At 40.9% G+C, this 13,896-nt stretch overlaps 1 protein-coding gene across 3 annotated transcripts in view; it reads left to right on the top strand.

Moving 5' to 3' along the window:
- Positions 1 to 13,896, top strand: part of MYO15B (myosin XVB) — a 1,190,858-nt gene that overhangs the window by 535,870 nt on the left and 641,092 nt on the right. For all 3 annotated transcript variants that reach the window (XM_044084949.1, XM_044084950.1, XM_044084948.1), the window contains exon 15: positions 12,547 to 12,855. In XM_044084949.1, coding sequence (XP_043940884.1) covers positions 12,547 to 12,855 — 309 coding nt within the window. The remainder of the gene's footprint in view (positions 1 to 12,546; positions 12,856 to 13,896) is intronic.

Genomic DNA, 13,896 nt, shown 5'->3' with positions numbered 1-13,896 from the left:
ATTTTACATATGTTTATTGGGAAACTCCAACTGGACACAAGTCCCTTTTCAGCGGAGGCGCTGGTTGAAAAGCTCTAGAGTAAAATTACATTTAAAATATGAAATATAACATATAAAATATAAAATGAAACATGAATTATAGTATCTAAAATATAAAATAAATCCAAAATAGCAGGCACAGCAGAATAACAAATACAAAGAATATAACCTGACATTATGGTGCAGCATGCATGCACAATTGAGATGTGAAAGCTTTGTCCTAGCACAATTGACTGAGAAACTACAGAAGAAAATTTACAAGGTTGACATGGTTGCATGGTTGCAGAAATGCAATCTTGAAACAACCTCCCCCGTGTCAAGTTACATGGTAATAGTAATTCTTCATAAATGTAAATCTTGTTAAGAGACATAGGTCAGAATGTTTGCTTTGTTTTGTATTTTATACTATTGCATTATTATATTATATTGCATTATTTGATACTATTGTTAAAATTTTCTTTTGTAAGTGGGCTGAGATAAATAGCACCACCCGTCTACTGAGATCTTCCCTAATGAATAGGAAAGAGGCCCATGTTAATGTGCATTATTCTCATGAAAAGCTAGGTATTGAGGGCTAATTTGTAAAGCTGAGTCCCTGGTAATATTCATGTATAAATTTGCTCAAATCTGCTGTAATCCACAAAAAATAATTGTATCATCAGTTGTCCTGATTTTTTTTTATCCAATCATTTGTATGCTATAAATAGGATTTTAACTGGCACACATCTGGCAACAAAATATGCTGCAATATTTATTTATTTTATTTATTTGGCATTTATTTACTGGGAAAATCTGACTGGGTCATGAGGTACCCATTTTCAGAGGAGGCCTGGGGAGCAGAACAACTATATGTAATGCAGTTTCCTTTAGAGTGCTGATTGTTCTGATTAGGGGATCTACCTTATTTTAATGGACATTTAGGGCATAAAAATAAAGAATTTTAGTATTAGATTAACTAAAGCCATATATGACTTTGAAGTAAAATCATTTTACTTCCCCTTTATCCAAATCTTCTAACAGTGTATCTTTCATCCTTCCTTTGGGTCCAGTTTTTAATACAATTGAACTCATTATTTTCCAACAGCTGTAAACACTTTAGTAATATGTGGTTGAAGAATAAGCCACCAAAGTGGCCACATATTAACCTTTCTGATCACAGAGCTCCTGTCTTTGCTTAAATGCATTAGAGCGCCACATTTCTTACTTATGCTGGATATCGGTATTCCCATAGTGTTGAATTAATGCCGTAACATTCTGTATGACATCAGAATTGTGCTGGCTCCTCGTGGGGCATCTATAGGAGTCAGATGTGACTTCATAGTACTGGATACATGGTTGGATGGATGGAAAATTGATCGATGGACGACATCCTCAAAAAATGTTTTAACTGAAGCATTCCGTCTTCAGCATGTGGGCATATGGTTCATATGCTCATAGGTTCATAGGTTGGTACTAGGCTCTCAGCCCTAGGGCCTATACAAGCCTAGCCATGGACCCCTGTCTAGCAGGGCGACTGACATGATCCCTGGGGTGAATTTCCTTTCTCCCATCCAATCGTCAAGGTTCCTTTTGAAGAGGGCCAAAGAGGCACTCTGCTTGACATGTATGGGCAGTCTATTCCAGAGTATGGGGAGTCTCTGGGTCAGGAACCTATCCCTCCAGCATGTTTTGTTTATTGTGATGACAAGGTTTAGATCCCTGGAGTGTGTGGATCTGAGGGATTGGGATTTCTTTAAGTGTAGCATGTCCAACAGCTCTGGGTTTGACATGGCCTTGTATATTAAGCAGAAATCACCTGACATGCGACAGAGTATAGCTAGAGTTTTTTAAGGCGGTCAGCATAGGGCATCTACTTTAGGCCTGTGATTCTTTTAGTGAGGTATTTCTGCGGCCTTTCCAGTTGTTGCAGATGTCTTGAGAGGTACATACCAAATGGGGTGTTGTATTCTATAATGGGTCTAATGAGAGGTGAATACAGTGGGACAATGACCTCCTTTTTTCTGGATGAAAAGCCCTTAGTGATGAGGTGTGCCACATAGAAGGATTTCCTGACTGTTGTGGTGATGTGGTTATCGAAGGTGAGACCACTGTCCACCTGTGTCCCTAAGTCTCTTATCACACTTTCGATGTTTAGTGTACTGCCACCTATGTGGTAATTCATGGGTACATATTTTTTTCCCAAAGGGGATAACTATACATTTCTTGGCATTGAGCTTGAGCCCATGGCTCTGGCACCAAGCATCTGTTTCTGTAAGGCCCTTTTGTAGAGTATCCACATCATTTGGGGATTCAATAATAGCTCCCAGTTTGCAGTCATCTGTGAACTTTGTTAGCCAGATTCCTTTAGTGTTGGCCTGCTCTTCAGAGAAGTAGATGTCAAACAAGAGTGTTCCCAGGACTGAACCTTGCGGTACTCCACTTGTCACTTGTCTGGAGCTGGATTTGGAGTCGGTTACTTTTACAGTCTGGGTTCTGTCAGTAAGCCATTTGGCAACCCATTAGGTGACTTAGGTATTAATGCCCAGCTTAGTAAGTTTATCTATGATTCCAGAGTGGGGGATGGTGTCAAAGGCTTTGATGAGGTCTAGATAGGCTGTGTGGACCACCTTACCCTTGTTTATGGCTCTGGAGACTGATTCGAAGAAGTCAATCAGGTTCAGGAGACAAGATTGGCCCTTCACGAACCCAAACTAGGTGGGGTCCAGTGTTTGAAGGTTGCCAATGTCTTTGTTTATAAGTTCCATGATAATATGCTCCATGGCCTTGCAGATAAGGCTTGTCAGACTGATGGGATGGTCGTTTCTGGGATCCAAGGTGGATCCCCCCTTGTGGAGTGGGATAACTATAGCTCTGCACCACTCAGTGGGCACGAAATCTGAGGTGAGGCTATGATTAAACATGACACTTAGGTGAGGTGCCAGTTCATATTGTAGTTCATGTAGTAGTACACAGCCTGGGATGTCATCTGGTCTCATGGATGCTGTATTCTTAGCTCTGGAGAGTGCGTTTTTTACCTGTGTGGCCATTATTACTGGAATTTGGCAATCTTCCGGTATTGAGATGGGCGTTTAGGGGGTGAGAGGGGGGTGAAGTTGGCACTGAATCGATCTGCCAGGATATTGGCAATATCCTTGGGCTCAGTATATTTAATGCCATTCTGTTGTAACTCAGAGCAGATCTGAACATTGCCATTTAGATTCTAGACATAGTTATAGAATGCCTTGTGGTTGTCTTTGGAATCTTTGGCAATGTTATTTTCATAACTAGCTTTGGAGGATTTTATGAGGGATCTCAGTTTCTTACTGAGGCTGGTAAGGGAGTTATTTGCATCCTGGGATTTTCCTCTTTTCTGCAACAGTTTCTTCCTTTTGTTGTAAAGTTTGTTTATGGCAGGCGACCACCAGATTGGCTTCCTTTTTTGGAGGAGAGCATCTTGGTTCGATTTGGGATGGCGCGATTCATGCACAAGTGGATGTCCTCACACAGTGCCTTAGTGTAGGACTCAGCAGTCGAACTTTCAGTTCCCGTCTGCATGAGTGTCATGAAGTTTGTCACTTCTGACTTTACTAGCATGAAGTTGGCTTTGGAGAAGTTTTGTATGGAGGTTTCCTTACTGGGGGGGCGGGGGTGGGATGTGGATGTTAAGGGTGATTAGCTTATGGTCAGATCTGACTAATGAGGGGTTGACCATAGGTGTGGAGCATCGATTTCCCATGTTAGTAATGACCAGGTCTAGGATATTGTAGACCCTGGTGGGACTATGGATTAGTTGATCCAGGGCGTTGGAATTTATGAATTCCAAGAACCGTTGGGCAAAGGTGTTGGTACACAAGTAGTTTTCCCAGTTAATGGCAGGGTAGTTAAAATCACCCAGTATTAGGGTGTTCGGTTCTATCTTGGTAGTCTCATATGCAAATGTTTCAAAAGGATAGGTTAATAACAATTAGCTGTTCATATGGTATATCTGAAGACACAACATCTAAATCAAATGTCAGTCTCAAACATCCCAGAAATAGTTTCTAGAGCTGTTTTTGTAATAGTGTTATTCAAGCAAAAATGAAAAAAAATCTTGTTGTAACAATTATGGTACAATCATTAATGGCTCACAACAATACATAAAAACCTGAAAGGGTGGTAGGGATAAAACTAAAGCCATATTCCAGGACATGGGGCTCTAGTTCAAAGAGTTAAATGCTAGAAAGTCTTGATATGTATACTTTACTAGTGTGTCTCGAAAATTTCTGATACTATGATGTACAGAATAACTCATAGCTGTAGCAGAAATCCTTGCTTAATTTTTGGCTGCAAAATCCACTACTCATCTGTTTCTGATCTTGATATCTTGATATGTCTGTTTGCTTCCACACGCCATAGATTTGTAACCCAGTTTATATGCGGTCATGATTATCTTTCACTATGTGATACTGCTTAAGTTTGGTAGAGCTGTCTGAAAAAAGAAAAAAAACCTTTTGCTTCTTATTTTTTAAATTCCTCTCCCATTAGGAAACAATTCTTTTGTAGGCTCTATGGTATTTCTCCACGTGGATGTTTTCTCGTAACCATTTCCAACAAGTTCTGATATTGTTTTAAAGTTAATATGTTGTAATGTAAACCTTCTCTATTTCCACCATGATAAGAACAAGACTATGGTTTCACAGGAATTTTATGAAGTCTCAGATCTGAAAACATATTGCACTCATGGAAACATCTTTGATCTGCAAGTTGATAAAAACTAAACATGGGGTAAGCGTTCCTTATATGAGTCACCCATCAAGGCTTGTGTAGGTTATAACCAAAGAGGATGTAGACAACATTTTATGAGCACAATGTTGTAGTGATCATAGGTGTAAATTTCAACCACTATCAAACAAGCTTCAAAGTATAACGAACAGCAAAAAAAAAAAAAAGATAGTCTCACAATCCTTTTGCCTGAGGGGTCATTTACTCTAAAGTTTAAGGACTATTTGGCAAGGTTTGGGATTGGCTCAGATTACCATGTATAAAATGATCTCTCCATTCAAAACCATTTGGTATAGGACATACTGAGGGCCAAATAAATTGCTTTGGTGGGCTGTATTGTGGCCTTAGGGACACCTGTTGGACACCCCTGTACCTCAGCTGAAGTGCCTTGGCAGGTGAAGATAGAGTCTACAATACAATGTGATACAGTTATATAGGCTACGACCTAAAGCCTATTTTGCCTATCTATTGCTGAGAGCATTTTTATTTTAAATGATTAAAGTTTGAATATTATTACTATATCTTTCTTCTTCTGTATGAAAATTATTCTGTAGAATTCTTAAAACCATGTCAAAAGCAAATTTGATAGTTCTATTACTCCTCCTCAATTTCCTTAAAAAATGATACCTTTTATGTTTGAGCTTCTACTCAAACCTAGACCTTTCCAGACAATATAAACCTGAATGAGCTCTTCTCTTAGATGTCTGTAGTGTAATGTGAATAACCCTAAACAGCTTGATTTCTTCCCAAAATCTAGATTCCCCATGCCTTTGTTAATCTAGTAAATGTACTTTAGACAATCTCTTTACTTTCTGTTGTAGATCAAAGTACTGTGCTGAAATAATGTTACTGACTTCTAACAGATCTTGCAGCTCTTATCAGACTACTGAAAAGTAACGTTTGGGTATACCGCTGTCCCATGTTACCCCGAATACAAGTTGCAGGCTGGCGTCGGTCAAGGCGCATCGGTCTGACTGCAGGGCGTCCAGGTGCTAATCATGCATGACGTGAATCTCAGATCTTTTCGTGCCATCAGGGTCAGCGTCTAATGCCCCCAAGGCCAAAACCAAAAACACAAACACTCCTGCACCAAAATAAGAACCATATATACATAAAAACAAAGGTATACCAATAACCAAACCCAACCCTGCACACCATATACACAGGGAGGAAAAGAATTGGTTAACAGCAAACCACATGGTCGAGGAAAACATACATTGGAGGTAGGTACAAAACTGTACTATGTTCTTCCATCCCATTGCTGTGTTCCTCATTCCACATTGGTGTGCACCCCAGGAGTAAGGAGGCATTGCTGTAAATTCTAAGCAGACAGTCAACATGCAAAGCAAATAGCAGGCTGGCAACCAGCCTAGCAAAGTAAGTGAGGCAGAAGGTGGTGCAGCTTAGAGAAAGTATGCACTGAGTAATAAATTTAGAACTCAAAAGGTCAACTCCAAAGCTTTGATTAAAAATACTCCAGTGAAGTGGCAGTAAAATATCATGGTAGAGGCCTAAGAAATGGAATGATCTCCTTGCCATGATGGGAATAGCAAAATGCATGCAATGCAATCCAAAACTGAATAGTTTGTTTTGGAGAAGGAAAATGGACAGAACTCAACCCAAAAGAAGAAACAACTGCTGAATGCTCAAAATCCTTAGTCCTGCTTAACTGCTAATGCACAACTGCCTGTGTTAATAATGTAAATACAAATGTGTACATCTAAAGTGTGCAAAGTGTGCAGTAGTTTTTTGGAGTAATGGTTTAGAAAAAAGCTTTACTAGAAACCACCTTAGGCATAAAACACTAGATTAGTGCTTTAGGGAAACCTAGAAGGGCATAAAATCAAAAAAATGCGTAATGATATAAAAAGGGTGCAATAAAGAATGGCCAATTCTTGCAAGCCGCCATCAACAAAAAGCAGTCTTCAAAGTAAAATATTTCAAAAAAGCAGTAGCAGTGGGCCATTCCAAAACAAGTAATTCGAAAGTAGAGTAACAAAATTGAGATCCCGTTAAGGATCTCCAGCTCTCGTGGGGAATCAATTAGGGTTTGCCCCTCCTAAATTCTTGAACAAAGTTTGCTTTCTAAAATGGCTTGAACAAATCATAAAGAAAGCAAATTGCTGCAGCATGAATCTTAATATGAAGAGAAAGATAAACCCAGAAGAGCAATAGCTCAGTAAGATATCAATAATCCACATAGAAATTAACACTCAAAAATAAAACAGAATCCTCAAATCAGAAAAAATAAAAAAATAAAACATCTCTTCCATTTACATCGTACACTTTCTCTTGCTTCTGAGGTCTTCTGGCTTCCGTAATCACATTTTAAATAGTTGAGAGAGTTGTTGAGACCTGCTGTTTGAAACAACTGTTAGATGAGAGTGAAGCTTGACATTGAGTGAAGAGAGTGAAGCTTGACATTGAGCAGGTGACCGTCCCTCTGAGACAATCAAGGTAAAGGCCACCAGACTCCTCCCATGGAGGCCCTCAGTACTCCTCCAGTAATCCTGGAGCCTGTTATCGAGGCCAATCTGTCTTGTCCTTGGCTTGTCTTGTCCTTTCTTTGAAGAGGAGAAGGTGGAAAGGTGAGAATGAAACAAGGCAATTGAAAGAAAAGAGCAAAGATTTTCCAAGCTGAAGAAACAGCACCTCTTTCCATGAAACTTTGGCAGCTGGTTCTTGTTGGGAGCTGCGAAGCTGGTTATGTCTGCAGTTCCCATGACACCTGGAATTTCGAGAAATACATGAAGATCCAGTTTCGAATCCAGGGATCACCAGTTTCCACTCTTTGAACATCTGCTAGGGAGTTGCACATCTCTCTGTGCTCCTACCCTGAACCCTGAAGAGTTAGTTGCAAGCTGACGCAGTCTGCCCATAAAATCATTGCTTGCCTGCACAATGGGTAAAATGTGTTCCCCTTGTTTGTTGATGTTGTTGACTGAACAGTTGTGTTGTGGTTGAATCAACACCTGCCCTGGAAGAAGTAACTCCTGGAAAGTTATTAAATGCTGAGCTGGTACATGGAACATCTCCTTCTATGTGATATGTAGATGCTGTAGCTGTACTCTGGCTGTATCCACTTCCACTTTTTAGAATAGATTTTAGCTCCCCTCTGTCGGTCTGACAGAGTCCATCTTAGAATCTGATCTGCCTCTGGCGGGAAAGTCCCCTTGAGTTTAGGTGATTCCTTTGAGCCCCACAGTCCAATTCCTGTTGAATGCAAAGTATTATTTTGAATGACAGTGTCCAAATCCTGGCACGCAAGTCCATACCATTTGAGATACCATTGCAGCACCTCACCATGCAGTTTACATTTGGAATTGAAGAACACAAGAATGCAATGAACCATGAACTTGAAGGACTGTCCTGCCAGTCAGCCCGGACTGAAGAGATAGTTGATGGAAGTAAATGGAAGATTTCTTTGTTTTGTCCGGTTAAAAAAGGCCAAAAAGGCTGTCTGTGTCATGTCTCACACCCAACTTGCACACACATTAGGTACTAGACAGGACGGACTTTAGTAGAATACTCCTTATTCTCTCACTGCTAGCATCACATATTATCATGCCAAAAGCTGTAAAGGTTTTCCTTTTCAGAATCCAGGGTCAGGTTTTCGTAAGGAAGTACTTGAATTACTTCCACTTTGAGCCTGCTATCATTGGAGCCAAAGCCCTTGGGCAATACAGACCAGCCAATGATATGGGTTGAGCCAAAAAGGCAGAACTGATAATGGGAATTTCCAGCTCGGCAACGAAGATATAGATCCTTCCTTAGTCCTGATAGGCACATGAAGTGTTAGTCCCAGTGATCTAAGTTACCATCCTCATCCAGTTGCCCAGCAGAGGTAAATTATGTTGTGTTGTCAGTCAATTTGCTGTTGGGAATGTCAGATAAGTGTTGAGAGGAGATAAATCCCAAGTGGGGTCCATAGTGTCCCTTCTTTGAGGTACTAGGAACAGAAGAGAGAAAAATCCTATAGGCCTTTCTGGCACAGCTGAACTCTGAATGGCCCCTATTGAGAGTAACAGAGAAATGTGCTGAGAGGATGTTCTGGAGGGCCTTCTGGGAATGTCTGGCATGGGAAAAGGAGGCAAGGTATGGAAAAAAAAAACCTGTAATATCCAAAAATGATATGAAAGTGGGGTAATGTCTTGTGAATTAAATCCCAATTTTTCTTTGAAAAGAGGCCAACCTTCCTCCCAACTGTGCACTGAGGCGAGTGCGAGCTGAAAAGCTGAAAAACAGGGGTCTGAGTCTGTGACCGAAAGTTGACCCTGCCCTCACCCAAGTCTGAGCAGAACTCCTCCCAAAAGAAGCCCCTTCTCTGCCCCTACCACGCCTAGACACGGAGCCCTACTGGCCTAGACATACAGGATATGTCCATCCCTTAGTAGGCATAGTACTACTAAACTCACCACTAAACTTCGGAAAAAATCTTTGCAAAATCTTTAACAGTTGCATAGACCTCATTTTCTTTAAAACTGCTTCCACAACTGAAAGCACCACCACGTCACCAAAAAAGGAGTCCAGAAAATACGTGAGCATCCAAAATAGCCAAAATAACATGCTCAGCTAAAGGCGTGCCTAAGAGCAGAACAGAACCCGTGGCAGCCCGTGAACAGCACCCTCAGCATCAAAACACATTGCAAGGTGCATTTACACCTCAGACAAGACACATAAGAACTGCAAACTAAACACTGCAACTCTTTACACTCCATACCTTCCTTACCTCCTCACCTTAGACTTCAATTGTTTTGATTTTGTACGATATTAAAACATGTATTCAATGCAATTCAATGCCCATGACAAAGTGGAACCTTTCTTTTTTTTCTTTCTTTCCCCATCTATCCTTTATCCTCTTTATCAGGACAGGAGGGATTTTATTTTTAAAAACAAGAAGCCTTAGGCCCTGAGACAGTTGAGAGACAGTTTGAGGTCTGCCCTAAAACTCTACTTAGATACTTCACCTATACAGCTAGTACCTATCCGGTTTAACTGGGGGGGAGGCAAAGGAGGTAAAGAATCAGGGAGTTCAGGAAGCCTCACATTCACATCTCAGAACAGGAGGTATAACCCAGGAGGTATAGCTAAAGGCCTATGCTGTAAGTAAAAAGCTTCTTCCCTAAGAATCTTCCTGATCTCAGAAATCCATTTAAAATGCTTTCTAAATCATCTCTCATGGAATAAAAATGAAAGGAAAAAGGAAAATCCTTGAAGGAGAGAAACATCCACATCAGATCCACATCAGAATCAGAATAAGGAGGAGTCTTCAACAAAGACTCAAGCCTCACTCCAGAAGCCCTCAAACTCAAAACTCTCAAACTCAGGTTCCACCCCTAGGGCTTATCAGGAGGGGCAAAGAACCATAATCCATAGTAATCCTGCCATTTTCTTGGTTTAAGCAGCTGTTTCTTAGAGGAGAATCCCCCAGAGCTAGGAGAAACCTGGCCTGCCTCTCAAAGAAGCCTGCCTCTCAGAAAGGGCTCTACAGAAGGGAGGAAGAGACCAAGGGAAGAAGGAAGAGAAGCCACTTCAGCTGCCTAGCCCCTGGCCTAGGGCCTCCCTCCACAGAGGACACTCTCCCTAACACTAAAAGTCTCTCCCCTGGCAGAACCTCCGGCTCAAGCAGAACCTCGGCTCCACTCTAGCCTTCTAAACCGGGCGTCGGGACTGTGGTTCTTCCCTCTTGCTTTGCTCTGCTTTTTCCTTGCTTTTTTGGGCCGACATCCGACATCCCGACGTATAATTACAACTTCTTCCCAAAACTAACCTGGCACAGTCTAACCTTCTCTTAATAGTGCGTTTTGTTAAATCTAGCACAAGAGCGGCATCCAACAACGTCGTGCTCAGGCCCTAAACAAGGTATACACAAGGTATGGTAATCCCTATGGTATCTGTTTCACAGAACAAAAGTTATTCACTTTTCTTTTCTCCGGTTAAATACTGAGGGCAGAAAAACCAAAATATAAATAGCGAGTGTAAGCAACTTAACTTTGATTAGGTCCGACTTAGAAAATTTCAAGAGCGCCAACGCAGCCGCACGCCAAAACTGCTTCTGCAGCCGGGACCATGCGGCAAAAAGATTGGGATATGGCGTCGGTCATGCGCATTGTGCACCCTGATGTCCTGATGTCAGACTAATGCGCCTTGACGGCGTGGCCCATACTTTGGTATTCGGGCCGACTGGGACAGCGGACTACCCAATGGTTAGGACTGCAGCAATGTGGAATGAAGAACATCTCCTTTCATAATCTTTGGGTTTCTTGAGTTATTAAGTCTATTGATACATTCTATCAGCTTATCTCAGTGTCTCGCCAAGCTATGTGTGTACTCCTTGAAATTTCAGTATACATCACCATAAGGTGGGGTGCTTATTAATCTTGGTATGTCCACAAGAAGTATGTTTAATGTGATTTTATTCTACTGTTCTGACTTTGGAGGAAGCATGCACAGTATTCCAGTAGTTTGACAATAGCACAGTAGAATTTATGTGATGTTCTAGTAAGGCTGGAACCAAATATGAGGCAGGTCAGTACAGCTGTTCCACAGTGCAATTAGGAGTGTCGAATGCCCTGTACTGCTTATTTACAACACATATTGGAGGCGATATGACCTCTGCACATTACCCTGTGTTTAACTGGGTTTTTGTATGGCTCATTTTAGTGAATGGCAAGGTCAGACAACACTTTTGGCAATCTGATGTTCCATAATCTGATAATCACAAATGAGAATTAGATGCTTCGGTAGCCATTGCATTGAAGTGTGTGTGTGTGTGTGTGTGTGTGTGTGTGTGTGTGTGTGTGTGTGTGTGTGTGTGTGTGTGTGTGTGTGTGTGTGTGTGTGTGTGTGTGTGTGTGTGTGTGTGTGTGTGTGTGTGTGTGTGTGTGTGTGTGTGTGTGTGTGTGTGTGTGTGTGTGTGTGTGTGTGTGTGTGTGTGTGTGTGTGTGTCTGTGTATGTGTGCGTATGATTTTGTAATTTCATGTATCTGTCTATATGAGTATGAATGCATACTTGTATGGGTATCTGTGTGTATACATGTACATATATACTGCGCACCTGTTGTGCGCATATCTGTATGTATAAGTGTTGTCTATATGTTTGTTTCATGCAAATGTGTTTGTCAGAGAGGATCTTGATGAGTATGTACATATCCATATCTTTATCTGTGTGTTCTTGTCTGTTTCATATATTCTGCAGTAGTAATACATACACAGCTGTGGTGGGGGGAACACAGGAACTCAGCAATAAATAAAAAACACTACTTCTGATGCAGAAAATAAAACAATTTACAGTCATGGTCATGGGTGAAGGAAATGGTGGGTAGAGCAGTAGATGCTATAGGTATGCTTACAGACAAACCCAGAAGGCTTTTAAATCTAGCTTTCTTAGCTGCTGAAGTCATGCATGCTCATGTCTGTGGCTTTTGCTTTTTTCTCAGGGGTAGACCAGTTCTATAATTCATAGTCCCATCTGTTGGCGCGATGACTACACTAAAGTCTGATGCAGCGTGTCTCCAAATGTAGCTGTTCCCACTTTCCTTGGTGTAGAAGTCCGAATCATACAAGGAATTGAAAATTGTACCTACCAGCTTTTTATGCCTTCGCTTATGCTTAAAACACCCTAGATGTGTATGAGGATGCCATTTTTAATTTTTGGTTCAGGTCATTATGGAACAATGGGCTTCATAAATAAATGTAGAAAAAAAGAGCCTTACATGTTTTGCTAAAAACAGGAACCCATCTGAAAATGTTGTCATTTCTTTGCAGGCCCAGCAAATGACACTTCAAGCAGTAAACATCTCCCAGCAACAAATTGAGAAGGAACAAGAGAAGCAGCGAAACCAGCAGCAGGAAAAGGAATGCGAAAGGGAAAACAAGAAGGAACAACTTGGGAAAAAGAAAGACCAGGAGAAGGAGAAACCAAAACAGAGCACTTCATCAACATCTGCAGATTCGATTACGAATTCTTCAATTCCTCCAGCCCCTCCTCTTCCTACTGCTCCAACCCCTAAACCAAAACCAAAACCTGTTGTTACCCAGCAGCCATTGAGTGAGCCCGAGGCTAAATCTCAACAGGTAACAATGAGGCATATTATAGTGGTATTATATGACAGTGCAATTAAAACTACTAACTGAACAAGAAACAGTATTTCCATACATTAGGACTTAGGAGTGAGACGCTAGAGGTGAAGCCACATTTGAAGAGTATTTACACTGCTCCTTGATTTGTTTACCTTAAGTTCAGTCTCTTAAAGTTTAATGAATTTCATATGTAAAAAGCAGACATAGATTGCTTTAAAAATACATATGTGATGAAAGTGCACAACTTTATCCTGTGTGTTTACAGCAAAGCATATTCTTCAGGCAAAATATGTCTTTTATCACAGTAATTTTGTTAAGTGTGTTTTTTTTTTTAGTTTACTGGTAAAGTTGAACTAATAGGTCTTGATGCTGTAGTACAGTCAGGTTTACAAAGTCCCAAATTAAGTCATTGTGTGGTCCATCGCTATACGGTATGGTGGGGACACACTCTCCAAGTTAGCTGGAAATTTTTATTTTGTGAAATTCTGTTAGATGTAGCAATTAAATTTCACTGGTGGAAAACCACGGGAACTGACCTTAGTACTGTAGGAGTGAATGAGCATCACCACTGTCTATCAGAGACAAGACACTGAATCTGTTCTGGATACAAGTTTCTGATTGTTTATAGGTTCTTAAATTGGTACTTTTCCGTTATTGGGGCAACAGTTGTAATTATCGCTTGAAAAGTTAGCACACAATCACAGTGATTGCTGCCAATACTATAAACATCACTTTATAGTATTGTGTGCTACCATTCTAGGTTTGGGGCAGTATTGTACAAGCCATTGAAGAAAATGGCAGCTTATTTCATTGCCGGTGGCAAGATGATGCTTTGACTTCTAATTGTTTGAGCACTACCTCAGTACTGTAAAATGTTTACTTTTATAGCTGTTTCCCTTTGTTTCAGAGTTGCTGTACTGCTGTATGTGCTACTATGTCTGCGTTAATGGTAGGACAGTTTATAGACTGCCTGTAAAAGGCATTGTGGGGTTAGGGGGTTCTATAATTTCTGTCCTCAGTCAGCCCCATTACAGA

This window comes from Protopterus annectens, chromosome 10.part0 (genome assembly GCF_019279795.1).
Source record: "Protopterus annectens isolate FY-2018-M chromosome 10.part0, PAN1.0, whole genome shotgun sequence".
NCBI lineage: Eukaryota > Metazoa > Chordata > Ceratodontiformes > Protopteridae > Protopterus > Protopterus annectens.
The sequence above is the reverse complement of the archived record's forward strand: the minus strand, read 5'-3'. Positions and strand labels throughout refer to the sequence as shown.